General features: G+C 55.1%; 10 protein-coding genes across 10 annotated transcripts; 3 read left to right on the top strand and 7 right to left on the bottom strand.

Moving 5' to 3' along the window:
• Nucleotides 1-637: 637 nt before the first annotated feature.
• On the top strand, nt 638-2747 carry J7T55_005088 (uncharacterized protein; the record flags this gene model as incomplete). Its single annotated transcript, XM_053144452.1, has 2 exons — nt 638-1486; nt 1560-2747. 2 exons carry the CDS (start codon nt 638-640, stop codon nt 2745-2747), a joined length of 2037 nt encoding a protein of 678 aa, XP_052992812.1.
• A 3406-nt stretch (nt 2748-6153) lies between these two features.
• J7T55_005087 (uncharacterized protein) lies at nt 6154-7162 on the bottom strand (the record flags this gene model as incomplete). The annotated part of the gene is made up of 2 exons (XM_053144451.1): nt 6154-6952; nt 7032-7162. 2 exons carry the CDS (start codon nt 7160-7162, stop codon nt 6154-6156), a joined length of 930 nt encoding a protein of 309 aa, XP_052992811.1.
• An 800-nt stretch (nt 7163-7962) lies between these two features.
• Nucleotides 7963-9741, bottom strand: J7T55_005086 (uncharacterized protein; the record flags this gene model as incomplete). The annotated part of the gene is made up of 4 exons (XM_053144450.1): nt 7963-8576; nt 8636-9377; nt 9546-9641; nt 9727-9741. The coding sequence occupies 4 exons, from the start codon at nt 9739-9741 to the stop codon at nt 7963-7965; spliced, it is 1467 nt and encodes a 488-aa protein (XP_052992810.1).
• A 1353-nt stretch (nt 9742-11094) lies between these two features.
• Nucleotides 11095-13974, top strand: J7T55_005085 (uncharacterized protein; the record flags this gene model as incomplete). Its single annotated transcript, XM_053144449.1, has 2 exons — nt 11095-13779; nt 13873-13974. The coding sequence occupies 2 exons, from the start codon at nt 11095-11097 to the stop codon at nt 13972-13974; spliced, it is 2787 nt and encodes a 928-aa protein (XP_052992809.1).
• Nucleotides 13975-14695: 721 nt separating this feature from the next.
• J7T55_005084 (uncharacterized protein) lies at nt 14696-16505 on the bottom strand (the record flags this gene model as incomplete). Its single annotated transcript, XM_053144448.1, has 2 exons — nt 14696-15924; nt 15977-16505. The coding sequence occupies 2 exons, from the start codon at nt 16503-16505 to the stop codon at nt 14696-14698; spliced, it is 1758 nt and encodes a 585-aa protein (XP_052992808.1).
• A 553-nt stretch (nt 16506-17058) lies between these two features.
• J7T55_005083 (uncharacterized protein) lies at nt 17059-18072 on the top strand (the record flags this gene model as incomplete). Its single annotated transcript, XM_053144447.1, has 1 exon — nt 17059-18072. One exon carries the CDS (start codon nt 17059-17061, stop codon nt 18070-18072), a length of 1014 nt encoding a protein of 337 aa, XP_052992807.1.
• A 526-nt stretch (nt 18073-18598) lies between these two features.
• On the bottom strand, nt 18599-20179 carry J7T55_005082 (uncharacterized protein; the record flags this gene model as incomplete). The annotated part of the gene is made up of 1 exon (XM_053144445.1): nt 18599-20179. One exon carries the CDS (start codon nt 20177-20179, stop codon nt 18599-18601), a length of 1581 nt encoding a protein of 526 aa, XP_052992806.1.
• A 587-nt stretch (nt 20180-20766) lies between these two features.
• Nucleotides 20767-21940, bottom strand: J7T55_005081 (chaperonin 10-like protein; the record flags this gene model as incomplete). The annotated part of the gene is made up of 3 exons (XM_053144444.1): nt 20767-20941; nt 21009-21366; nt 21424-21940. 3 exons carry the CDS (start codon nt 21938-21940, stop codon nt 20767-20769), a joined length of 1050 nt encoding a protein of 349 aa, XP_052992805.1.
• A 570-nt stretch (nt 21941-22510) lies between these two features.
• Nucleotides 22511-23491, bottom strand: J7T55_005080 (uncharacterized protein; the record flags this gene model as incomplete). Its single annotated transcript, XM_053144443.1, has 3 exons — nt 22511-22885; nt 22951-23042; nt 23101-23491. The coding sequence occupies 3 exons, from the start codon at nt 23489-23491 to the stop codon at nt 22511-22513; spliced, it is 858 nt and encodes a 285-aa protein (XP_052992804.1).
• Nucleotides 23492-25185: 1694 nt separating this feature from the next.
• J7T55_005079 (uncharacterized protein) lies at nt 25186-27350 on the bottom strand (the record flags this gene model as incomplete). Its single annotated transcript, XM_053144442.1, has 3 exons — nt 25186-26106; nt 26160-26669; nt 27117-27350. 3 exons carry the CDS (start codon nt 27348-27350, stop codon nt 25186-25188), a joined length of 1665 nt encoding a protein of 554 aa, XP_052992803.1.
• Nucleotides 27351-27357: the final 7 nt, after the last annotated feature.

Genomic DNA, 27357 nt, shown 5'->3' with positions numbered 1-27357 from the left:
CCATCCCAAGATCCCCCGGGTCTGATGCCATCTCGTCGCAGACTGTCGCCTCCGCCTCAGAGTGAACAGACGAGTCCCGAGTTTCAAAGGCCTTTCGAGCACAGCAACAACCTCTCGATTCTCAGCTGGTAAGTCAGACCTGCTCTCTTGGTCCATGCGATCGAGGATTCCGACAATTATTTGTTCCTTTCCCTCCCCTCCGCTCGCAAGACTCTTCCTGCCAGCACGGTCGCCTCTGCCTCCCAACGCCCGCTCCTGAGCACTCCCGTGAGCTGCGGACGCCCGTCACAGAGGCCTCGTCTTGACACCTGCTGCATTATATTGCTCGCAGTGGCTATCCAGAGCTAATTAGTCCTTGATTTTCCAGACTCGACTTCGCACGACACTCGTATATTGCTCCCATCTTCCGACCCGGTCGCCTTTCCCCCCTTCAACGCCGAGAACCGCGGGTTGACCGCCCAGCACCTTGGACAGACCGTGGGCACACAGACTTCATCCACACAGGCACAGGAACACGAAACACACATATATTGGTCAAAATAAAACAAGAGGAGGGAAAAGCGCCAGGACATCTCGTCGCTGGAACAGTCATTCTCGAAGGGTAGTCATTTCGCTAGGAATGGCACCACCGAGTCTGATGTCGTCCCAATCTCCCGTATCGGACATCTCCCCAAGGGCACAAGTCAGCTCTCTGGCTTCAGCATATCCCATCCAGCACCACTCTCCTCCTACTCCCACCGAAGCCCATATTCTCGCCTCAATGAGCCGTGAGGACAGAGTCATGGAGTTCACACAGCCCCAATACCACACACCCGCCGTCCCCCGGTCGGTCAAGTTCGAATTGGTCACCGACTCTACCCAGTACCGGGCGCGATTACCCATGAGGGTACAAATCTACCCCCATGACACCACTGAGTCCATCATCACTACCGTCAAGAACTTTTACGGTCTGTATCCCAGCCCCACAAGCTGCCCCGGCGTGAGCTTCGAGGACGAGCATGGCAACACCATCATCGGAAGGTATGAGAACTTCCGCCACAACTCGGTCGTGTATGTTCGGGTTCGGGATGGCCCTCCCACTCCTGGACCTCATGCCACTCAGCCAAGCCAGCCAGGCGCCCAGTCTTTCTACACCCAGGATGGACATAACATCCAGGGCCCGCAGCAACAGTCACACCATGCTTCACGACCTGGCTCTAGATCGTCCAGGCGGCGCAGCGTGTCGCCAACCAACATTCATGAGCGACGAAGTGCTTCTACCAGTACTAATGGCAGGCATGCCCGCCCTCGTTCCAACAGGAGCCGGGGCCCAGGGTCCCAGACACATAACGACGCACACAGTGATAGCATGAATGGCTACAGCAGCGGCGACAATGCCCCAGGCTCGTCTTCTGGGAAATCAAAGGAGCAGATTGGCAGCACGGAGATCAGCCTCGACAACATTGTCGAAGGAGGCCGTCGCAAGCGAGCCAAGTTTGAGAGCTCTGTAAGTCACTCGCTTGCGTCTTCGATGCCGTCGAAGCTTGCTCAGAGGTGGTCGCTAACAGCAGCAACTACAGGAGCTGCCCCTTTTCGCACCTCCCCAGATGCCTGCTGCCCTGTCCAACCCATCAGTCTCCCCAGCTCGCCGTATTGAGCACAATCGTGCCACCCTTCCATTCGTCCAACCTGGTCAGAACCCGTTCACCAACCCTCGGCTGCTACAGTCGCCTCAGAGCTATACCCCTGGCTACAATGGCGTGGGCATGTATGCCACTCCCGTCACCGATACTCGCCGTGCCAGGAGCACCATTGGCTATTCCAGTGCTTCGGGCATTGGCCCGAACATGGGCATCCTGCCGACGCCAGATCCCACTGTCGGCAGCTGCATGTCGGAAGAGGACAAGGACGTGGCCATCCAATTGATGCGCCTCGGTGAGATCTCCAACATCTCCCATGGCCGTACTTCGGCCTCTACCCTTGATGACACCTTCAGCCGCAACGCCGATGCGGCTTCCTCTACTGGCGCCACTAGCGATGGTGACAGCGAGAGCGACGGCGAGAAGCAGCCCGTGCGGAAGCAGAAGCTGGATGTCGTTGGTGCTAGCAAGAAGATATATCCCACCACCGAGACTCATTTCAGCCCTGCCAACGCCGAGTTTGAGCCAAGCGAAGACGAGGATGTGTATTCCGACAGCGGCGAGGGCACTATGGGCGCGCCAAAGCTGAAGGCCCCCAAGGCGCCTAATGGCCAGAAGCCTCGCGCTCAGCCCACCAATGCGAAGCCAAAGACCGTGAAGGCAACCAAGACCGCCAAGCCTGCTACTGGCGCAAAGGTCAAGAAGTCCAATAGCATCATCCCCAACGGCCCGATGTCTCCTACCTCCCTACCGGCATCCCGCAAGCCATCTATCGTCTCCAACCCAGGCGCTACTACCAGCGTGCAGGGTGAGGATGACCACCCTGACCTCTCCACAAAGCCGCGCTGCCAGCGCTGCCGAAAGAGCAAGAAGGGTTGCGACAGACAGCGCCCTTGCGGAAGGTGCCGCGATGCTGGCATCCCCGCCGAGTTGTGCATCAGCGAAGACGAGGGCAACGGCCGAAAAGGTCGTTATGGTCGACACATGGGCGTGCCAGTCGTCGGGGCCAAGGAGGAGATGCCAGCGCCAGCTAACCCGTTGCTTCCTGCTGCGCCGATTGCGACAACCATGGCCGCCGCAATGACGGCCATTGCCTCTGCGGACAAGAACAAGAAGCGGAAGAGGTAGCCAGGCTGGTGGAGCTTGTTATTTTCCTATGTACCGCCATTCATCGACTTAAGCCTCTGGCCCATCCGCCTAGGGCAATGTCGAACTCAGCGATAAGTATGCCCGCCCCGACGGTGCAACTTACAACAACTTCTACTCTACACAAAAACACACACACACTCACCCACTCTCACCCACTTTCGAGAGCAGAGGCGGAGCACATCAGCCATGGGATGGGATTAAACAGTGCTTATAAGGAGCCATCACATCTCTCGTCTCAGCCTTAGGGCTAAAGGCTTTCCAAGCATACAGCGCTCAGCGAACAGTCTGACGGCTTCAACAGCTGCCGTCCTTACACTCCTTTACTATACCCGGCAGGATTGAGGCGTTGTTGGCAATCTGTTTCTATTCAGGGTTTCCTGTCTTGTCGATATGGCGTGCGTGCATTTGTCTTTCCTTTCCTTTATTTCCTCTCTATCTTTTGGGTCTGGCTGGGTCACTGTGGGGTGTTTTGGCTCTTGCGCAATGCTTGCGACCACACTCAGCCATCTTTTTTACCTGTGCAAAATCGGCGAGGCTTCCAGAAGCTTTGGCTGGGCCCGGGCCGTCCGGGGCGCAGCTGAGATTCGAGGATGAAGATGTTCCAGGGGTTCGGGAAAGTGGATCTGCCAAAATTGAAGTGGAGAAGCGAGCGCTGTGATGGCAATGCTTGGGCCATGGGCGGTGTGTTGGCAGGCTGTCGGGGTGGCGGTCAAGCGACAGAGCTTTGCCCTGCCTGGCCTGCTCGCCGGTTGCTTGCTTTGTCGGAACGGAGAAAAGTGGTTTCAGCGCTCTGCGATGAGATCAATCGACCTTGATCACAAGTCGGGAACATCCTCTTGGGGATTCCCTTTTTTTCCTTGCAATCTTTTCCTTGTCATCGGCGGCGGGCATTGTTGTATCAACTGGCTTATCTGTTGTTGTTTTGTTTTCTGGCTTTCTATTTCCTTTTCTGGACTGACGGCGCGCAATATGTCGGCGAATTGAAATCACAAACAGCAGCAACAACAAACAAACTGTGAGCTTTATCGAGCGGAGGTCGGATACTCTAGCCGGAGCAAATACGATCACACTACAATTCAAAGTGCCTGTTCCTCGCGTGATGATTACTCTTGACTATCTAGGCACTGCTCGGCGTGAATCCAAGTGTCTGCTCTGGGCGGCATGCATTGGTTGGTTGCTGGTGTCGGGCGCATTCGTGCTCACCGCCGCAGGAGCGTGCGATCCTCGCTTGTCTGCGACGTTGACATGCCGTTTGCCGCAGACCCCCCTCCCCCCGGCCGTGTCCAAGCAGCTTGCGTCAGCCCCCTGTCGCCTTTGAGCTCTCAGATCCCTACTGTAACCCCGGGATCTCTCTGTCTCCATCTCTCTCTGGTATGAGGTAAGTTAAGGGACAGGACCCGGCGGAGAATTGGGTTGGGTCGGTGGATGAATGTGTCGTACCCTTCGGGTCTGGGTAGGATTTTGATCGCACTTCTCGATTACTATTTGAGAGAAGTAAATGGGCAAAATAAGCAGCGGCCAACCATGATGATGTAAGCCGTCGCACATGGCCTGACCTGACCTCTTATAGGCAAGAGAAAGACCCGAGCCGTTGCATTCATGTATGTATGTGTATGTATGTGTATGTGCATGTGTGTATGTATGAATGTATGTGTGTGGCGCTGATCCCGACCAGCCAACGGTGGTCGTTTTGTCCTGCTCTGCTTGCTCTGCTCTCTTGCCTTGCCTTGCCTTGGCTGGACGCCAGCAACTAATTCCTCCCCTCCCCCAAGGATCCATTAATAGTAGCAAATTACCATCCCGGACACGGGAATCGACGGCACCTGCCGCAGGCCCAAAAGGCCAAAGCAGAGGACGAGAGTGAAAGGGCCAGGGAAGGGCCACGGTGGGGTGTGGGGTGAGGTGTTGTTGGAGGCTTGCCAAGACCAATTATCATCCCTGCTCGCGCCCCTCTCCACTGCCCCTTTCGGGCTAGGCCATAAAGTTTAAAATGGTTGCTCGGTTTATGTTTTGGGGAAAGAGGGAAGCTTGGCGGCACAAGAACAGACACACACCACAACAAGTTGGGGGAATCAGAAGAGCAGGGAAGGGGGGGTCACTGGGGGGTTCCTGTTCTACCCCACATGCCATGCCGCCGTATGTATGTACATCAGCGGCCCGGCACTGCAATGTGTGGGAAGGATGTAACCTTGGTCTTCGATCTCGCATCCATGTCTTCGTTTCTCGTTCTTCCTAATATGTGCTTAGACAGCGCCAGTGGGGATCCTAACTGTGTGCCTTGGTGCGTAGTCTGGAGCCGGGCGAGAGCTTCAGGTGTATCTACCTCTCGCGAAGACTTCTCTTCTCACCTCGTCGCGATGGTACCCTACCTCGGCGCATAGTTGAGAATGCCATCCCAAACAGGTGACAGCCAGCCACCTACTGCTCACCGGGGCCATGCGGTGGCACCGCTCGCTCCTCCCCTCGACGTCGCAGTCGCGCAACGTTGCGCGGCATAGGGGTCCGTACATACGTCGCGCAAGGGGCCGAAATACGCCGTCTTCCGGTTAGGAGTGGTTAGCGCACTTGTTGCGCCGGTTCTCCTATGCTCCAATTTGCGATCTTGTGCTCTGGCTAGATTGTTTCCTCTGGCTGGCTGACTGACTAAAGTGCCGGTGAGAGAACGATGGATAGCAGGTGTCCTATTGTACGCTTCATGAGCTCTGCTTTTTGTTGGTCTGCGCAAGTCTGGAGTTGGTAGGCGGCGTCGAGGGTGGTACGGGTCCTCAAACTTGTGCTTGACGTCCTTGAGATCCGGTTTGGTCTTCGGTACTCGGTCCTGTCCGATTTCACTTTGGATCTATCCCTTTTCTTAGCTCTCTAATGTCAGCCACGGGCATATATATATATTTGTATCACTTGTTAGGTTCGTCAAATCACGAGACACGATTCAAAATGCTTCACGGAAACATCATGGGCGCTCTGCTGAAGATGAGCTAGGGCTATGGCGCGGACCAAGGTCTAAGTGTGTGGTGTTGATCCATATTCCGAGCATGGATGTTCGATGAATTATGACTCTAATACTTTGGGCAAACCTCGCCATTGAGTGAGGCTGGATTTTTGACGTTCTGGTAGGAACTTGGTAATGCAATCTCAGACAATTTTGTACCCATGGTAACCATGAAGTGGCATACCTGTTAAGTCATGGATCAAAAGATTAGCTTGTGCTAGGCCATCGCTAGGAATGTTACCATCTCATGGTCTCTTCGCAGCGGCCGAAATGATGATTTGTGGATGTAGGGACACTCTATTAAATTGTCTAAGTTAAGAAGGCTCGTTAAACTTATTCAGCTTGTGTTCAGTGAGTGGAATAGACACTATCCAGCATAGACATCGCCATAATCTTTCAACGTCCCTTCTCCAGACTCTTCAACCTGTCCAGCTCTTCCAGAGTCTTGACCAGTACCCTCGCGAAGCTCCCATCATTCAAAACATCGAAATGGCCCCCCTTCAGATCCTTAAACACCAACAAATTCTGCACGCCGTCTTCTTTCAGCCTACGCTCCATAGTCTCTACCTCAGGCATATCGACCAGCTCATCACCCACCGATTGCGCCAGCACAGCCAGCCTGGGGCCTTCCCGATCCGCCCAATCCCTGAAGTTGCCCCCAGCCGTCGCGGGACTAGCATGCCGCCAGGCGTCTCTGTCAGTGCCGAAAGCCGCCTCCATAAATCCTGCATACCCACCGCCCATACGCCCATCAAGCCCGACGAGGTCATAGATCCCCTCGAACCCAACCACCGCAGCCGGAAGTGAGACACCGGAGCTCTCACCCCCACCCGTTAGGCATTCAGGCCCCAGCAGTGCCTGGTACGCCAGGAACGCGCCGGCAGAGTGCCCAAACAGCACATAGCCGCCGTCGACGAAGCCCAGCCGCCGCTGTAGGAAGCGCAGCCCGGAGAGCACGTCGACCAGGTGATCCGGGTGGCGGGCCGAGCGGGTCGCGAAGGAGGGAGTGGTGGCGGTATCCTGGCTGAAGGACGGGTGGGGCGAGAGGCGGTAGTTGATGGAAGCGAAGCCGGCGACGCGCGAGGGGGCGTCCGGGATGTGCCACTGCGAGGAGGGGTCTAGCAGCGTGTTGATGGTCGGCTCGGCCTCGCTGAAGGTGCTCCTGGGGTCGCGCCAGGCGCCGCCGTGGATGAAACTTTGTGGGTGGTTGATGTGTTAGTTTGGATTGGGGTGCAAGTTTGTGGTAGAGGTGTGTCGACGGGTGGTTGACTCACATGAGCCAGGGCTTGGGTGCGCCTGTAGCTGGGTCGGCGATCTTGTCTTCTGGGAACTCCCAGACGGCGACATTTTGCAGGACGTTGTCTTTGCCGTAGTAATACTCTGTCCTCTTCAAAGATTCCGTCATGGCTGACTATATTATGTTATGACACGCAACGGGTTCTGGTCGAGAGTGAGTTTGGGCTCTGCGAAGCGACAAATGTGGAAAGATTGCACACTCACGGAAGGGATGAGGTCTTACTGATGCTGCCCGTTAGATTTGGCCGCCAATTATCTTTTTTGAGGCATATGATATAGAGGGAATCGAGTAGCAGCAGAAACCAATTGCTGGAATGGAAACAACCAAGACTCGAGGCACACAAAGCAGGCATCCGAGAAAGGACGGCAGCTGGGCAATTGGGACCGGCGGTCATCGGCGGCTAGCGCCGGGCCCGGACCTCCGCATAGATCCGCTTATCTCAACGTCTCCCGACTCCCGAACTTCCGCTTTACGGGCCGATCAGCTCGCCATACTAAGTCCTCGACTGCTGCACGCAACAAGCTTGCAATACCTCAGCATTTACGAGGCAAAAGACTTTCCTCAAGATTTACTGTCTAGTTCTCAACACAGAAAATATTCTGCCGTTGACATACGCTTTGCGCGTTGGCATGGTAGAATGCTCATGGCGAGTGAGACATCTCCTTGGTCCAACATCGAAACAATTCTCTGAGTTTGGATTATTGGATGACCCGTCTATAAGCAATGATACAAGCCTAAGTTTACAACCCAGAATATTGCCCGCCACCCCAATGCTTATATACTCCTGAGCGCCTTAATGGATCGTAAAAGGAACAGGCTCGCTATCTTGATCTCAAATTGGGATTGATCAGCAAGCCTCGGAAAAGTAAATACGACTTGAAATATCTATGGAAGCCATCCTCCAGTCCTCAAGGCGAAATTACAAGCTCTGGGAAGAATTGCGCGATTTTATTCGGGTCCCCATAGGAGGTTCTGTCAACCGGACTCAACGGGGTCGGCGGTTCTGTTTCCGACGGGGACGGGCCTGGAAGCTGGTCAAGGTTACTGAGCGACATCCTCTTCTTCTTGATGTTGCCTAGCGCCGGTGGATTCGAGGTCGACGCCTGTCTGTTGACTGGGGGGCCGGTCACTGTTCTGAAGTCCGTGCTTTTACTGGTATCAACGTTTGAATAAGAAGGTCGAGGTGATGCGGCAATAATGCTGGGCGTCTCAGACGTATTGCTTCGCGTGATTTGGGGGGTTATAGACCTCATCAAGCTGAACGGTATTGTTGGCCCCAGGTTGGCCCTTTTGCGAAACATTTCAGCCTGCAAGTTGCCCTCGGAGACAGCCGCGGCCGGGTCGGGCATGGCCAGAGGTGGAGCGGTCTTCTCGTTCGCAGCGAGGCCCTTGCTTTGAACGAAGCCTGCAGAGCGACGGTGCCAGGGATCTTTGTGATGAAATTGGTCTATTATTGGCTGGACGAATGCGGTCTGGTCATGGATGGTCAAGATGGAGTTTGTGGGAACGTTGATCCAGTTTTCTGCAGGAGAGTTAGCGGGTCACTTCCAGCCACCAAGTCATGTATCCAGTTCGGCTCACCTCTCTCGAATGTCAGAGGCTCACTGGAAACGAGGACAACATCAGCACCCTTATCGCGTCGCTTCATTTGATAGTTCTCGTTGTCATCATGCTGCCTCGTCTCCCACTGGGTGCCCGAGGAGTAATACAAACTAGCTGCCTCGTCGGTGGAGCTGTTGATATATCTGGTGCAAATAATACTGTGCCCGTCCGAGACGCAAAAGTTCAGCAGGCTTCGCGTGTCGATGTTCTCGCTGTGCAGGGTGCTCTCGGGTATTTGATCGATCAAGTCGTTGATCTGCGCGATGGTCTTCAACAGAGCCTTCCTCAATACCATGGGGCCGAAGCCCTTCTTCGGAGAGGAGCTAGGGTCATGGCCCATGCGCTCGAGCGTGTCGAGGAACAAGGCGAATGCCCATTCGCTGTCGGTGCCTCCCCTGACGCCGAGATACCACTTGTCGGCCAGACGTTCGGCCAGCCTGCGCTTGATGTGCTTCCATCCACCCAGTCCACCGTTGTGCATCCACATGAGGCTGCCATGTTCGAAAGGGTGGCAGTTGTCTGGCGAGGTGGAGCCCTCGGTGGTGGCTCGCACATGGGCAAAGATGAGGTGAGAGGCGGTCTTGGAGGCGATTCGCTGCAGGTTGGGATCGTTCCAGGCGGGTGTAGTCGAGGTGAAGATGCAGGGCTCGGCGCCCAGCTTGGGGCTGGTGTAGTAGCCTATTCCGAAGCCATCGGCATTGTTTGCTCCGCGCCTCGTGTCCTACATTCAAGGTGTGAGCCGACGTGACAGGAACCAGAGCCGGGGTGAAAGGCCATGGGCAGCGGGTTAGGGCCGGGTGGAATGGCGTGCTTAGAGACGGGGAACGAAGAATGAGATGGGGAATTCAGGTTGGGTCACCACAGAAGGCGAGGCTTTTGGGGAACATACTAGTCGCAGGCGAGAGTCGAAGCTTTGTCTGAGGATGGAGTGGCACGGTTCGAGGATGAGCTTGGAGAGCAGGATCTCGTCACTTCCCTTGTAGACCTGTTGAGTTGACGCAGCAGATTGTCAGCTTGGGCCCGGCAGGACTGGAGGCGGCTGTGGAGCAGCCTGGGTGATCATCTCTTACCAGGAAGCGACACATCGTATTCTTGTCGTATGCGCCGTCTATTTCTGCTCGCCTTAAGGGGCACGAGACCAAGCAGACTGGGCGCGTAGTTGGGAGGGGCGAGGTGCAGGAGGGGGTAGGATGGAATTACGGATCAGATCAATCGGGAGAAATCAAGAGATCATTTATCTGCAGAGATCGGGGTCGGTTTTTGTGGTGCTGGTGAGCAGTGGCGTTGATCCTCCGATTTGTGTTGTGAGTCGTTGGGTAAAAAGGAAGGGTTCAGCACAGAGTAGACAGGCCATAGAGCGGGAGCAGTGTGACGCAGGGTGTTATGACTGCATGTCCCGGAACCATCTTAAATTAGGCCTTCTGCTGGGGATGGCAGGGGACGGGTACCCCAGAGCTTCCAAGGCCCCAACCTTGCAGCTGAGGGCTGCAAACAGAGGGCCCGGGGCCCGAAGCCCCACTGAAAGGAAACCTTAGAAACATCTTGGGCAGACAAGACAGCTTAACAAGGGGGCCGCTACAGGGCTGACGTGGATCATCTCATCCAACTTGGAATGGCGGGATCAATTAGCGGTGGGCCCAGACAGTCCCTGGGGAGTGTGACAGACTGACAGTAACCTTCGCGCCAGGGAAAAGCATAGTTTCGGTGGACTAGTCTCCTGGGTCCTTTTTCTAGAAGATGGCCTGCTCGTCCTTGAGATATGATCTAGTTGCTGCTGGCTCATCAGAGAGGGTGCAAGTGGCAGCATTGTATTGATTCCTGATAAGAAGCGACTAATGTGGATTCATTGCCCATCTGTGGTAATTGTCTGTATGTCAATTGCCACAAACAGTCATCCATTGTGGAACTACTCGCACATGGCGAGCGCCCTGGTCACACTCTTGCCTACTAAGTGCGCCACATCTCATCAAGTCTCGTGCTGACCACGAGAAGAGAGGAGAGACCAGGGCAGGCTGCAGAGAGCCACGCTGAGGTGCGACATGGCTGAATGTCGGGCATGTCAATTTAAGGTGTTTATTCTCTCTCTCTTATGTACTGTACTGTGCACCGCGCTGAGTGGGTATCTAGTCTATACTACTACAGAGGTACCCAAGTACCCACCGTTCTGCAGCCATTATGTAATCCAGGCACGAGCCACACTCAGGAGAGCTTAACCTCGCCTCACCTTCGCCTATCGTCCGCTTCCTAACGTGGCAGGCCGTAGCATATCACACAGTACAGCAAACGGTCATTTCACGTCGTCCTCCACCACAGATATCCGCGTGCCACTCATTTATGTGTCCATAACAGCTCACCTTCCGCGATATATGACATGTTCAGAGGATACAGAATCAACAAGATCCCTTAGACTCTCCTCCCTCGAACCATAATCATTCAAGATGGACGATCTGGCCGGCATGGACTGGTCCGCCTCGACCTCGTCCACCTCCAACCAAAAGAAGCCACCCATGAACTCCTCGAGCGCATTCGCCTCCTTCCCTTCCCTCCAACCGACACCGTCTCCTATCACCTCCGGCCGAAATACCCCTCTGTCCTCGCACGTGTCTGGCCAACTCTCCGGCGCCGGCTCGAAAGCCCCTGCCTCGGCCCCGACTAAGCCCGCCCACGATGCCTTTAGCAACCTCATGGCTACGAGTTCCGCTAAGAGCACCACGAAACTGAGTCTGGCCGAACGCCAGAAGCAACTCGAGGCTGAGAAGTTGAAGAAGCTGCAGGAAAAGAAGCAGCAGCAGAGCGCCGCTTACGGTGACGGCCAATTCTGGGATGCTTTGGGCAAGGGAACCCCGTCAGGGGGCGTGTCGCGAACAGCGTCGCCAGCATCACATAGTCTCGGTCCCATTACTGCCGCGCAGAATGCGCCGCCTGGATCTGACGATGATCTTTTCGCTGCGTTCAACAAAGACACGAAAGTCGACAACGCCAGCCACTACCCCCCTCCTGCATCGGGCAAGTCAACACCAGCTCTAGATCTAAGCAATCCGGGTGCCTGGAGCAAACCTGCGCCAGCATCCAATGGCAACAATGGTGGCTTTGCTGCCGACGACGACGATCCGTTTGGGCTAAACCAGCTCCAAGCCAGGCCTGCGCCAGCAGCTGCGCCGGCTCCGGCGGGTAACGACGATGAGCTTGATGATTTGCTTGGGGACCTCGGAAGGCCCGTCGACGAAGTGCGCAAGAAGCAGGAAGCCCAGAGGCAGAAATCGCCGCCGAAACAAGAGCCAGAGCCAGGGAAGCCCATCGAAGACGCCGATTCAAGCTCGAGCGACGACGAGGCACCGATACCACAAGGAAGGCCACAGAGACGGCCACAGGGTAATGACCCGTTCGACAAGGCTATCGCTCAGATTATGGAAATGGGCTTCTCTCCTGAGGATGCTGCGAGAGGTCTGACAGAGAGCGGCCAGGGTCTGAACGTGCAGGCAGCTGTCAGCTACCTGCTCAACGACGCTCATCAAAAGGCCAAGGAGAAGAGTCAGAGAGGTGGTCCGGCTGGTTTCAGCGATGACAGGTCCTCAAGTCGCGCTCGAAACGGGAGCCCTGCTTGGGCAAATGAAGAGAGGCCCAGTCGGCGAGACAATCGATCTCCAGCTGCTGCTGAGGCGGATCTCGCAAAGACAGCTGCTGCGGTTGGCAGCAACCTGCTCAAAAGCGCAAACAAGTTCTGGAGTGTTGGCCAAAAGAAGGTCCAGAAAGCTATGGCGGAATTCCAAGAAGGCCCTACAGATCCCAGCCAACCCAAATGGATGAGGTCGGCGCAGCAGGAGATGGCGGCGGAGAGAGATATGGGGAAGCGATCGGCCGATGCCACCGACGAAGCAATGATGCTTGACTCGGGCGCGCGACCCGACAGACAGTCTCGCAGACCCGCTCAGCAATCTCGGCCAGAGCCTCAGCGAAATGGGTCGCGAGATCAGTCACCCGCGTTGTCAGCGAGTTCGTCCAGGAGCGCTCCCGGCCCCAAGTGGCAACAAAACCAGCAGTCCTCTTTTCTTGACCCAAAGAGCCGACTTAATAAGCAAGCTATCGAAGATCAAGGTGCACAAGCCTACGTCAGCCCAGCAAGGAGGAAGAAGACGACACCTCAGCCGCCTCCAGAGCCCAAACCATTCACAGAAGAGCCCGATTTATTCAATTCGCAGGCGCCGGCTCAGAAACTCCCAGCTCGGCCCTCCCAGCCCTCACCTAGACCCACTACTGTCTCGCAGCCCCCGCGCAAGGCACCGACTCCGAGGCCTGCTCGCCAGATACCTCATCTAGACCCTTCGGCTCTCCAAACATCCACACGCCACCGTACTGACGGTACGGCCCACTTCAAAAGGGGTGATTATGCGGCAGCTCACGCATCATATTCATCGTCACTCTCCGCAATCCCGCAATCTCATCCGCTGGCGATCGTAATCCTATGCAATCGCGCTTTGACTGCTCTCAAGACTGGTGAGCCCAGACAAGCCGTTGCCGATGCCGACGCAGCTCTCGAGCTCATCGGCCCCGGCAAGGGCGAGGGTGAGAATGTCCCACTCCAAGACCAAACAGGCGACAAGCGAGATATGAAGGACCTCTACGGAAAAGCACTCACGCGCAAGGCCGAGGCTTTGGAGCAGATGGAAAGGTGGGCCGATGCCGGAGTGGTCTGGCAGAGCTGCGTCGAGAGCGGCGTCGGTGGCCCCACTGCCACCGCCGGGCGTCAAAGGTGCCAAAAAGCCCTCGCGCCAAAGCCAAAGCCTGCTTCCAAACCTCCCACGCCAGCAGCCTCGCGGGCGCCGCCACGACCGAGGCCCACGGCGCCGGCCAAGGACTCGGAGGCCGTCACGCGACTGCAAGAGTCCAACAAGGCCGCAGAAGCAGCAGATGCGGAGAGGTTCGCGCTGTCGGACCAGGTGGACGCACGCATTGCAGCATGGCGGGACGGCAAGAGGGACAACCTGCGCGCTCTGCTGGCGAGCCTGGATCAGGTGCTGTGGGAGGGCAGCGGGTGGAAGAAGGTCGGACTGCACGAGCTTGTCATGGCCAACCGCGTCAAGATCGTGTACATGAAGGCCATTGCCAAGACGCATCCTGACAAGGTGAGTTGAACACTAGGCGTCCCCGCCTACTAATAATCCGAGCGCTCAAAGAGAAAGAGAACATGTGCTAACTTTGTTTTTCCTCTTCCGCAGCTGGCACAAGACGCGACCGTCGAGGCACGCATGATCGCGGCAACTGTGTTCTCCACGCTCAACGAGAGTTGGGATAAGTTCAAGACTGAGAACGGGCTGTGATATCGTGTGATGTGATGATGCATGGATGTGGCATGTGGCATGTGGCATGAGAGCGAGACGGATGAATTGATACCTTGAATAGACCATCATACCACCTTGAATCTACCTCTCAAGATGATCTATCATTTTTTGATAGCAACAATCCGGACACTTTGTGCTCTCCATTCCCAGTGGTGACGGCTCATTGCTGCCCCGAGTGCACAGTAATGTAAGCCGTTGTGCGGGAACAGGGTGTGAAGGTGAAGACGCCTTTCATTCATGACATTGCTTATTTGACATTTCATGTAACGTGGCCAACGTAGCGAATTCTCGAGTCTTGGTCAGATTTAATTTTCGGCTCTACCTCTGGGCTACGTATTGCCCTCTACAAAACAGTCCACCTTCCCGGCCATGCACTTGTCCAAAACCGTGGCAATTGTGCAGCCCAACCGAACGCCTGCTCGATGCAAATCTTTTCCTTCTGTACCCTTAAAGCCCTGTGACTACGGGCGTTGACCACGGCCAGCCCTTTCCACGAAGACCGTAAAACACACTTCATCTCTCCACTAGCCAAGAACACTTGAGACTGGTGGGACACCATGATCATTCAAAGCCGTCGGCGTGAGTAACGCGGTTGAACACCGCCCTGAGACATCCTGGGGACGAACCTCGTACGCGGTGGCTTTCCTACCACACTCCCCGCCCACCCTTGCGGTCGTATAGCAACGACGCGGCCGGCGCCCTAGGCCACCGCGTCGTCCTCCTCGGCCGCGTCGATCCCGTTGGGCGGGAGCTCGTCCGGGCCGACGTTCCACTCGTCCTCGTCGCTCCACTTGGGCACGGCGACGAACTTGCCCGTGATCTGGCCCATGCCGTACGCGGTGCCCGCGTAGCCGTCGGGCTTCTTCTCGTCGTCCATCTCCGTGAGCACGGCCGTCCGCAGGAACTCAACTGGGATGCCCGACTCGCAGTCGAACAGCATGCCGCCATAGTCAATCTGCATCTTACCCGACTTGCGAATGATAAGCTTCCCAACGAAGCCTTCGGGCTGCTCCTCTGGCTCACGTGGCGCCTTGTCGTCGGCGGCCTCTTCTTGCTTGACGTTGGCGTCGTCATTGGCGGTCAGGTCGACTGGCTTGTCGGAACTGTGGGTTGGTGCGTCGAGCATGACCACGTCGTCGTTGGGCTCGTCCTTAACGGGGCCTTGTGACTGCTGTGTCCGCTCGACGGTGTGTAGTGGTGGTAGAAGTGGAGGGAACTGGAACATATAGAGGTTGCCATCGATAATTGCGGGTTTCCGAGGGGCCTTTGTCTCTTGGACATCAGAATCGTCGTCGTCTTCTCCACTTGAGACACCGAACAGCCGTCGTTGGAAAGCGAGGTTCTCGGCGGCAAGTTGATCCTCGGGGTCTTTGTATCTCTTTTTGAGTGCTTTTGCTTTCTCTTCTGCCTTCTTGATCGCCCGTTTCGTCGTGAGAGTGTCAATCTCGTTGACCTCCTCGCCTTCGATCTTAACGCGGCGATTTGGTTTGGCACCGGGCCATTTCCGGTCGTCATCCTTCATCTCCACGTCGTTTTCGTTCAAGAAGATGTCTTCATCTTCTGAGCCGTCGCCTGACGAGATTTGCACCACATCCTCTCCCCTGTCTGCAGCCTCGACTTCCTCTGTAGTAGCAACCTCGGCTTTCTCCGGCTCCTTGGGTTCTTGGCGTTGCATGCCCTTGGGCAGGAGTACTGGCGTGCCCTCCTTGCTCTTGACTTGCTCCTCCTCATCTTCGATTACCACGTACTCGACGATTTTGTCTGTGTTCATGCGCCTGCCGGTTGGTCGACTCGACTCGCTGCTGAAGCCCTTGCCTCCTTCTGATTTGACGCCGCCGGACCAGCCACCACCACCTGAGCCGCCGCCACCTCCTCCTCCTCCGCCGCCGCCGTAGTCGTACAGTCGTCCGAATGCGCTCGAGCCTCCTCCTACTTATTGTCAGTAACTTATCCTGTGAGCAGCATCTCACGAATGACTCACGAGAGCTAGTAGCCTCAATCATCGATCCAAAACCACCAGCGCCACCCCTGATCACACGATCTTGAAAACCGCCTGCAGGGCCACCGCGAGCACGCCTCCCACCTCGGCCCCGCCCCGCGCGCTTCATGCGCGCATCCTGGGCCGCCTTGTCCTCGAGTTTCTGCGTCTCTTTCTGCGCGATCGCCTCTCTGTCCAATTGTGACCGCCGCACAGCTCTGGGGAGGAACTTTCCCAGACCGGAGCCGCTGCCTCGAGTCGCAGCTGTCGGTCTGGCTGCTGGTGCTGGTTTTGCGGTGCTTGCGCCGGGAGTCGGGGCTGCTGCTTGGGAGTTTGAGGTGTCGGCGGCGCTCTCTTGAACGGGTATATTCGTCTCTGAAGCTGGAGCTGGAGCTGAAGCCGTGACTCCGGACTCTGCATTTTGAGCGCCAGTGCTTTGAGCAGTAGATGCTCCTCCGCGACCTCCGCGGCCTCCTCGTCCCCCTCTGCCTCGGCCCCTGCCTCGAGGGGCAGCGCGGCCTTCTGGAGCCATGTTCCGTTGTGCTATGTCGTTTTCTTCTTGCTGGATGAGGACGATTTTGGGAAAGCGAATGGTCACAGACGAATGGCCCTAGGTAGTCAGTGTCATGACATGGTCTCGCCGAAGAGTCATCAATGCTGATCGAGTTTGGAAGTGAAGTAGAAAGTATGGTGGGGGACGCCCACCAGCTTCGAAAAAGATTTATCGATAAGACAGACCCCTGTCGGTGAATAGGTAACAGGCACTGCCAGGCACGCCAGGTTACCGGGGTAGCTCTTGGTGATTTCACTAACCAGTACTGAGTGAGTACCTAGGAATCTTGTCTAAATGGCTTGACTAATATCTTGGTATCTACAACACAGGCCTGGATTTCATTCCGTTCCGCGTGAATGATCTTCAGCTTCATCTCTTATTTCCTGGTCCCTTTTTGAATGGGCTTGTCCTCTCGCGAAGGATTTCTATTTTATTTGGTCTCAAATGCTATCAAGTTGCTAGATTCTTTCGCTACCGCTATCAATTTGCCTTTCAGATCTCATCACACCAAGATGACCATGATAAGACCACCATGAACTCGCCCTTCCCTGCCTCCGCCTCTGCACCTGGAGATGGAGCAATCACCGTAAAACGACTGCCTAATGGCCATTCACATCTCGAGGGAATCACCTACCAGTACCCTCTCAAGCTCATCTCCCCTCCCCGGAACCACCAGCAGGACAAATCCGTCCTCGTCTTCCTCCTCTCCTACGGAGGTGGTCTCGTGGGCGGGGACAAAGTCAACCTGACCATCGAGGTACAGCGTGATTCGCGCCTTAGCATCGTCACGCAGGGCCACACCAAGATATTCAAGTCCGCCACCCCGGACATTGTCACCCGCCAAACCCTGAACGTGGAAATCGAAGACGGCGCGGCCCTATGCCTGCTCCCAGACCCGGTTCAGCCCTTCGCCGAGAGCGTCTACGAGCAGACGCAGATATTTCGGCTCCGGGGCGAGAAGGCGTCGTTGTGCCTGCTGGACTGGGTCACGCAGGGCAGGAGCGCCCGCGGCGAGGACTGGGACCTGGTCAAGTGGATTGGGCGCAACGAGGTCTGGTGGTCCTCCGGCACCGCCGCCACGGGCCAGTCCAAGGGCAGACTCCTCGTCCGCGACGCCGTCAAGCTTGACGGCAGGGCGTCTCTTTCCGCGGTGGTCAAGGACCTCAGGGCCACAATGCATGGGTTGAGCATCTTCGGCACCCTCATCCTGCGCGGCCCGCTGACCAAATCCCTGGGCGAGTTCTTCGTGGCCGAGTTTGCGGCCCTGCCGCGCATCGGCGCGCGGGACTGGCGGACGGAGGAGGCCAAGCGGCTTGCGGAGGATGAGGAGGGCAAGGACCCGCACGTGGTGTGGCGCGAGGAGAGGCTGGAGATGGAAAAACAGGAGAAAGTCCTCTGGTCAGCAGCCAGTGTGAGGGGCTGCGTGGTGGTTAAGTTCGGGGCGGCCACCGTCGAGGCCGGGAGAATGTGGATTGCGTCTATGCTTGTGAAAGAGGGTAGTGTTGAAGAGCATTTTGGGGACCAGGCATTGATGTGTGTGCGATGACAGGCTGGATTGGTGCTCCTGTTATCATTCCGTTACCGATCTTTTCCAGCTGAGATATCTTTACTTACCCTTTCGAATTTGTGTGAGCATATACTCTCTGTTCACCATATTACGATTCGACTACGGCTTCCGACACTGCCAGCCCGAGGAGGTTTGTGCAGACTGCTGTTTTTGGAGATATACGACGCTGCCAGATGTGTTGACTCAGTGGACTTCCTGCGATAAGCTTTAACCGGAATGATCATTCACCCTGGGCACTGTCTTGCAAGATTCGAAGCAACGCATGGAACTTAGGCTGAGGCGTTCTGATAGTTCATTTCTTTTTGGAAAAGCCATCAATTTTGAGGCCTGTTTGCAACATAACACAGACCTTGATCTGCGGCAACTCCCTGGGAAAGGCCTCTGTAACCATTAACCCAGCATCTACCTTCAGACAGCAGGCTCTTCGTGTCACTGGCCGCCAGACTTGTAGGCCTGTTCATCTGTCGTGGTCTCGTGCTCTTCAGCTTTCTGCCTCAGTATGAGACTAGTTGCCGGTGCCTTCATCATCCTTGATGCCCAAAACACGGCGGGCTCTCCTTTCCTCCTCAAGCTTCTTGGCTCCACTTGAGAACATAAAGCCTTCCTGTTGCAGTCGCATCCACGTGCTGTCAAAGGTTTGGTCTTCAATGTACGTCCCCCTCAAATGGCGCCTGCCGGATGCTGTGTTGAACCCACGCCGTCCATGCAGAACGCGCAAATTGTCGAAGACAACACAGTCCCCGGGCTGCAGCCTGAACTGGGCCATGTTTGCAGAGTCCTCGATGCTGTTTTGAAACACCTTGGCTGCGTCGTGCCATTTCTTCGCATGGCCATCGGTTCGATCACCCCATCGCTGCGGGTGTTTGGGGCTTTCTCTAAGCCTACTCCAGAACGGGGCCTGGAAGGGAGGTGACCAGTACACTTTTTCGGGACATCTTGTGGCCCAAAATTTGCTGCCTGGACTGTGTGTAATTGTTCTCCAGTTATTCTCGTAGTAATGGCCCCCTTTCCTGTAGTGGAAGTTGGTGGGGATCTTTGAGAGCACATCATAATGGTCCGGGTGCTTTAGCTGCAGCTCGTAAGCAGCTCTAATTCCATCTGAGAAGAGGGACTCGCCTCCTTCGCAGCTGTTCTCGAGGCAGTGTAGGATCTGTATCCTTGGAGGGCTCTGCATATACATAAGGTCCTGGTGGAGGCAAAGAAATTCGTTGGTATATGCAACATTTTCGGCTCGTGGTTTTGAGATCACGTCCCATGTCGGCCCATAAAAAGTACTTTGTAAGTGACCCAGTCGTGATGCCACCTGTTCGACGGCAAGCTCTGTCTGAGGCACGCCCTTGATGATGACGAGCCCCCAGAGATGCAAATTGCGGAACGCCTCGGCAAAACTCGAGCTGTCTTCCATCCAAGAGGCATAGCTAATTTCTCTTGACCGACTATCCTGCTCGAAATGCTGCGAATCCCAGATCTCACGCGCTGGTATGTGGCGATGGAATACCGGCGAATACCTTACAACCTTTTGAAGTAGGTCGAGCGGGTATGTTGACACGTGCTGATGACTGCCGTGCACGAGATCGTTGGCCCAGGACACTTCGAGACTCTTCCCGTCCTCAAGGGTCCTCAGGCCGTCAATCTTGAGATCGGATGGTATGTCGCAAGTTGCGAAATTCTTCTGGCCCGACGACTCATTGACGCACAGATGGCATTCACACGCATCTCTCAGCCACACATTTGTCATGGTAACTGGCTCATGGAGCTTGTCGAATTCAAGCAGGATGTTCTCCGGATCGGCGGCCTGTCTCGCGTTCACTAACTTGCCAACCTCTTCCTCACTAGACACGGACCTGGCGAGCGGCGGTCGCCGAGGTTTCCCTTGGTCCATCACGGGACGGCTGGTGGCGAGACCCCTCGCTTGGGAATAGCGAAATCGGCAGCTCATCTGCGGGAGACACGGCGATACTGAGACGATGGAGTGAGATGAATTGCAGAGTCCAGGCGCAGCAGGATTCACGCGGCCTATGTTCCCGCGAAAACGAAGCGTCGGCCTCAGCGAGGCGCCGGTGAACCGGCGGGTGAGCGGAGGCATCGTCGCTCGGTACGGTATGGCTTAGTGAGGGGAAGCGGTGGGATGGAGGGAAATAAAACGTTTCTCAGCGGGGAGACGAATAACAAGGAAAGAGGGTCAGACAGAACAACCTGAAAGTGAAATGGGATACTGTCAGGTTGCTGCGCAGGCAGGAAAAGTAGCAAAAGTGAGCTGTTCTGTACCATCCCCAATGAAGATGAGGGGCCACCATTTTGGCTGGGGCCGGGCCGGATCCCGGCGAAGTTGCGACGTACCACCACATGTGAGGAGAGCAAGAACGTAATTTGGATGACTAAATATGTGAATAGAGTCTGATGAGACAATTGAGCAGTTAAAAAGTGGAAATATGGCTCCAGAAAGTCTCCATTTGCAGAAACCAAGTCAGCTCAAACAAACCCGTCCATCCACAGAGTGGAGAAACACACACAATACAAAGTTCATGCGTGTGTGGGTGTATGTATGAGAAAATGATTTATGCCTGTCGATCCAATGGATAGTGTCCGTCTGCTCTCGGAAAGTCAATATCTGGATACCAGAAGATATATAATTTGACGGACGATGAGCAGAATGTGACGGTAACACCAAGGCTATAGACGAAGCACAACCTTGCCGACCTGCTTGCCCTGCCACACATACTCAATCGCCTCATCCGCATCTTCAAATGGCTTTACTGAGTCAATTATGTCGTCAAATTGGATTCTCGTAGCTGACAGTGCTGCGCAAAGGTCGTCCAAGTCAATCTTGGAGCCAGCGTTGATGCCTCTAATCATGCCTGGTCAGCCTCCATGTCTCGTAGGTACGTATCACTTCACAGCCGACTATCACTTACCTCACAATCACTCTCCTGTCGATAATGACTGGGAGAAGCTCTGCCATCTGGGTAGGGTCCTGCTTGCTGAGGTAGCCAACTACACTGACAATGCCTCCGCGCCGAGTGCACTTCAAGCTTTTGACCAGAGACGAAGAGCCCCCAACCTCGACGACGAGGTCCACCCCAATACCCTCAGTCAGCCTCAGAACATCTTCGTGCCATTCTGGATTCCTTGAGTAATTCACGGTCACGAGTGACGGACTCGCAAACTGCTGGCTGATCCTCCTCAGCTTCTCATCGCTCGACGAAGTCAACACAACCCTCATGCCCGCACTCTGGGCCAGCTTGAGCGCGAACATGCTCACGCCACCCGTGCCTGCAAGACATCATCAGTGAACATCTCATGTCCGTAGCGCATATAGACAATCCTCACCCTGAATAAGCACACTCTGTCCGATCCCCACTCCCTTCAGCGCCGCCCAAGCCGTCGTGCCGGCGCAAGGGATGATGCTCGCCGCGACCCAGTCCAGGTATCGGGGCAGCTTGCACACCTTCCACTCCTCAAACACGACATGGTCCGCCAACACCCCGTCCTCATCGGCCGCCAGCCACGACCGCGCCGGCTCCCGCCCCGTCAGGTTTTCGGTGTCCACGATGGGCGCCACCCTATCCCCGATCTTGAGGCCCCGCACCTTGTCGCCCGCCGCGATGACCTCGCCCGCCGCGTCGTTGCAGGGGATGCCGTGCGGCGTCACCGGCCACGGGTTCCCACCGTTGGCAATATTGGCGTCGCGGTAGTTGAGCGCCACGGCGTGCACCCTGATCAACACCGAGCTCGGGTCGAGCGGGAGGGGCAGTGGTTCTGTCACCAGCTTGACTTTGGGCGTGCCTGGAGTGTGGGCGTCGGTGCGGCGGAAGGCCCGCCTGGTGGTGGGCTCTGGGACGGCCATGTTTGATGATGCTTGGCCAGGTATATGCCTAATTCATGTTAATGAGTTGTCGATACATCTGAGAAGGGCGGAGTACGTGCTATACATGGAGCTTGACCCCTCGCCCTCACATGTATGTAGTATGTCACGGCTTTTGCGCCCTAGCAATGATTGACTGTGTGATTACAAATGCAGCAATTGTCATCCATTAACTCTCTTCTGTCTATGAAATGAATTCTATACGGTGAATTCTCGGCTGTCCTCTCTGGCTGGAGCATAATGTCAACCGCATCAACGGTAGACTGAAGACATTTCGTGACATTGGAATTGAAACTAAATGTCCCGTCACCAGGCGCATTGCTGACTGCGCAGAATCAAACACTTCAATATAGGCATTTGCTGCATTATATATGCACACAATAATGCTACAGAGAGCAAACCCAAAACCCCACTCGTTGGCTTTTGCTCCTTCAAAGCCCCCTCTCAGTGGCTAAAAACCAGAGTGTCAGGAGTCATGACCGCGTTTTCCAATCCTCAGTCCAAAGATTAAGAAAGCAAAACAACCAAGACTTAATCCCCATGTGGCAATCTTCAAAACCATTGGTATCTGGCACCGTCTCTCCTCCGCGCGCGGAGGGCGTACTTAGAATTGACAAATTCACGAACCTTGATGACCTCTGCTGTCACTTCACATGATTCTTGGTCTGTGGAAACAGCGGAGTAGGTACACCCCGCATAAGCATACACGAAAGATATCTCTTGCAGATTCCTGCAAACCGTGGATGCTTTGCGGACATAAGGGCCCATAACATCCTCGTTGGTCACGTGGCGCCAGTACTCCAAGTCCATTTCTTCAAGGTTTCGATTCCTACGCTGGCCTTCCATGTACTCCCAATCAGTCATGCCCTCGGTGGTCATGGTGAGGCTGTTGAGGTTTGTGAGTCCACCGCACGCCGCAGTGAGGTCCTAGGAAGCGGGTTAGCCTTTTTTTCAACTTCACGGCTCAAATGAAACAGAGCTTGTTAACCTACCAAGGGTGTGGTGTTACGAAATCTCGACACATCATATCCAAAGTGTCCGTAGAGAGCCAGGCTAGAGATACCGGGGAAATAATGCTCGATGACTGTGCCTTCTCTTAGTATCACTGGAATCTGAAACACATGATGAGAACATCTACATACCTTTCATGTCATTTGGAACCCAGCCATTTTCCATGACGAATCCATCAAGAAGATCCATAAGGCGGGTGTTGCCAGTCTTGAACATTTCAAGATTTTGAAGCGATTCCAATGCCGCTGCTGCTTCCAGTGCCCTTCGACATTCAGGAGACCACACCATTCCATCTTTTGGGTTCTGTAGGCGACCTCCGCCGACGTTTAGACGAAGCGAAATGATATTTGGACAAGCGCGGATTATGGATGTGGCCTCGTAGATCGGCTCTCCTTGATTGATTGGCACACTCAAAGTCCTCACGGTAGGCAGGTGCTTGTATCCAAACATACTGGCCAATTCAAAGCCTAGGTCAATATTGAGCTCGCAAAGTTGAGGCACAAGGTAAAGTAGCTTGTCCATCTTTGCTGGGTCTATACTTGGCTCGGGATTTCGGGACCTGGGCTTCAGTACCAACCGTCTATATGAAAATGTTAGCCTTTTGATGCTTTTCTCCCCACATGTGAGAGGGTCAGAGGGCAAGTCTCTAGAGTGGTGTTCAAGTGGTGTATGGAGAAAATTGATTGTAAACCTTACTTGAGTTGACCTAGGAAGCCCTTGCTTGCTGTGAGTTGCCCAAACTTCTGCATGGAGGGACACCGATCACCGATAGTCACAGTGAGAAACTTCTCACTGACCCGCCGTGTTCTTACCGATACCGATGAAAATGACTTGATTGGCTCCAAACTCGTGTTTCCATAGCCATCTGGTGCGCACAACAGTACAGCGATGTTCAGAAGAAGCTCATCAGGTAGAGTAGAAAACGAAGCTTGTTGGTCTTGTTCTGTTGTTGTCAAGGAGGCACCGTGACGGCGACCGTGGTTGGAAGTGTACAAAGAATCAGGGGTCTTAGGCGGTTGAATGTTTTGACCACCTCTGCTTCTTTGAGACCCTCGATTTCTGGCCCGACGGGAATTGCCTGTTGGTTTGAGACCGGGATCTTTCTTCCAACAGGTCGACTCAATGTGGCCCTTTTTGTGGCAAAAATTGCAACAGTGAGCCTTATTGCTGGCCATCTTGAAATGAGTTGAGCTTTTGACGTGTGAAAGCCAAGAGTATTCTGATTGAAGTAGTGAAGATGATGAGGATATAGTGAAGCTGATATGGAGATTTGATGAAGATAGAGGATTTGGAAAAGAGCACGGTATGGTGTGAAAAGGTGAGAAATATAATACAAATATATTGCAATTCTTCAGTGTTTAGAGAACCTTGCTGTACGTGGAATTTGCTAGCTGGGTTAGCGAAGAACATAAAGGGAATATCTTGCAATTCTTGAATAACTAGATGGATTTCGTGGTCGGGCTAGTATGGGCCGACAATTGGAAGCAATGGAATTGGGTTAAATTCATCATCGAGCATTGGGTGAGCTTAGTCGCATTTCAAGTAACTTCCTAGGTATTGGGCTACTGTTTGCGATGCCTTAGAAAGGCTACATGCGGTGAATTGACATTTGTATCACCAACCACTTGGTCGTGACACAATGCTTGTTCAGACTCCATCAGACTGCCATGCACTAGCAATGGCTGTCTATCTCCTGGCTCCCCCGATTAATCCCTGCGGACATTCTCCTCGTGTGCCCGCCAAGTCATAATCCTCTTGGGCCAGCTCGCCGTTGTTCTCCTGCCATCATAGAAGTCTGCTTGCCGAGCCCAACGCCTTCACCTGCGCCCTTAAAGGGTTGGAGCTTTAAAGCTACCATTGTCGACCCTTCGCGCACCCTCGGCCCCAGGCTTCCCTAGCCGGGCGGCATCTTCCTAGTCAAACATACGAGGCTGGAGCTTTCAAGCTACCAAAGGGCCTCCATCTTTCTTTCTTCCGTCTGCTCCTCTGTCTCTCTCTTTGCGTGTGTGCGCCGGGGCCTGCGAAATGTCTTTTCTCCTATGTGATAGGGGGGAAACAAGCAATCAACGCCGCTGTGTGATGGGGATGGGGTATGGGCAGTTATCAACTTGGCCCGGTGCTGTGTCGTCAATTGAGGGTGACATTCCGTCTGTCCGCCGACGGCCATTATCTGGCTGCTAATACATCAAGTCCACAATAGGCTCACGGTGAAAGCCCTACATCTCCATGGACTCATTCTCGTTGGTGTTGGAGAAGTTGAAAGGCGCGGCACCCTGGCCACCACCGTTGGCACCGAAACCGAATGTGCCATTGGGACCTTGTGCCTGTGCCATGCCGTCATCGGCGTTCTCGTCCTCGTCAGAGAAGTACTTCTCGATGATGTTGTAGGCCTTCATGTAGATCTCCTCGTTGGCATTGGTCTGGCACTCATGAATTTTCTCCATGCCGCCACACTCCTCAATGAACAGGGCATAGCGGTTGATAGCATCTGGTGCATCACCGGCAGCTTGCTTGTCCAAGTCGCCGACCTTGAGAATGTTCTCGAGGCCATCCAGAGCGACTTGGATGATCTTGTTGTCTGGGCAGCCAAGGAGGTCACACAGGGGCTTGATGCAGCCCTGGGCGACAAGGTAGCGGATCTGATCGGGCTTCTGAAGACCTCCACTAGTAGCGTTGCTGATAGCCCAGCAAGCCTCCTTGCGCGTCTTGAGGTCGCCGTTGGAGAGCAGGTGGATCAGAGGAGGGATGATGTTGGCGTCGACGACGGCCTGGATCTGGGTAGAGTTACCGGCCGTGATGTTGGAGATAGTCCAGCACGCCTCCTTCCGGATGCCGTCCTTGTTCGAGCTCAAGAGGGACAGCAGGCAGGGCAGGGCACCACAGTTGATGATGACCTGGGTCTGGACGTCGTCGCCGGTGACAATGTTTCCGACAGAGCGCAGCGCGGGGGTCTGCACAGAGGTGGAGGCGTGCATGAGCAGCTCCACCAGACGGCGGGGGATACCGGCCTCAATAACTGCCTGTATCTTATCGTTGGACCCGTCGGACAGGTAGGAGATTGCCCAGCAGGCATCGATCAAGACTTCGTCATCCAGAGAGTAGACCAGCTTGGATAGCACGGGAAGCGCAGGGGCGATCTGTAGCGGCTTGTTAGCTGTGACTCGGGGATTCATGCCAGGATCAAACGTACTGTGTTCCAGTCTGGCTGAGGGGTCTTGCCCCGGCAGAAGTTGCTCAAGGTCCAGGTAGCGTTGCGCAGCATGCTGAGCTTGCGGCTGTCGCCAAGCAGGGCCAGCAGAGGCTTCAGGGCGCCACAGCTAAGGACGTAGTCGCGGCATTGTGGGCTGTCACCAGCAATGTTTCCGAGAGCCCACACGGCCTGCTCGCGCACGTCGGGCTCGGGGCTGGCGAGGAGCTCGACAAAGATGGGGACGGCACCGGCCTCGATGACAACCTGGGTCTGTGCAGCGCTGCCAGAGGCAATGTTGGTGAGAGCCCAAGCAGCCTCGAATTGCACGAGGGTGTGAGGCGATCGGAGGAACTCGACGAAACGGCTGACAACACCGGTCTTGATGACCTCCTCGATCGGGGGGTTGCGCTCCTTGGACAGGAGTTTTCGGAAACGGGTGGTAGCCTGAATCTGCAGATCGATCTGGTCCGAGAACACACCCTGCACCATCTGAGGGAGGTCCTCGCTCAACTGGTGTCTGTTAGCATCTTGACGACGTCAAAAAGGGTGTGCGTGTAGCATGTGATTGACAGAATACAAGGGCGATATCAATTCAAATTCAGATCATTCTTTGTTTGGTGATGAGGGAGGGGTTTAAAAAGGGCAGCGATTGTGATATTTCATGAACGGAAGTTCGTGCAACAACAATGGTGTTGAAATGGATGTTGGTAGTGGGCCGGAGCTGGGGCCCAAAAAGGTGGGTTGCTGCTGATTCGCGCCGCCTTTGCACGAAAGCAGATTCATGTGAGGTGAGGGGCGGGAGGCGTCGCAAGGGCGTTGCTGCTGAAAAGCGCGGGGCCCAGATGGCACCCAACAGCATGACCAGAACGAGCGAGGCTTGGGTTTTGCGGGCAGATAGGTAATGACAAGAGTGGAGGAGGAGCAGAAAAGACAAAGTCAAAAGATTGTTGAACGTACCTGGGACTCTGTGGGAGGGTTCTCATCCTCGCTGTCGGGTGCGGCGCCCAGGGAAGCGCCAGGTCGGTTGTCACCAGTGCCGATGCCTCGTCGCTTTGCCAAGTTCTCCTCACGCTTTGCCTTTCGGATCTCGACCTGCTGCTCCTCGCGACGGCGGCGGAGCTCATCTGGCTTGAAGGTGTTCTTTGCCTTGAACTGAGTCCTTCTGTGCTCGGGGATGTAGCGCTCAGCCATGGTTGTT

This window comes from Diaporthe amygdali, assembly GCF_026229845.1.
Source record: "Diaporthe amygdali strain CAA958 chromosome Unknown NODE_17_length_903054_cov_64_435670, whole genome shotgun sequence".
Lineage (NCBI taxonomy): Eukaryota > Fungi > Ascomycota > Sordariomycetes > Diaporthales > Diaporthaceae > Diaporthe > Diaporthe amygdali.
This window is presented reverse-complemented; position numbering and strand designations above follow the sequence as displayed.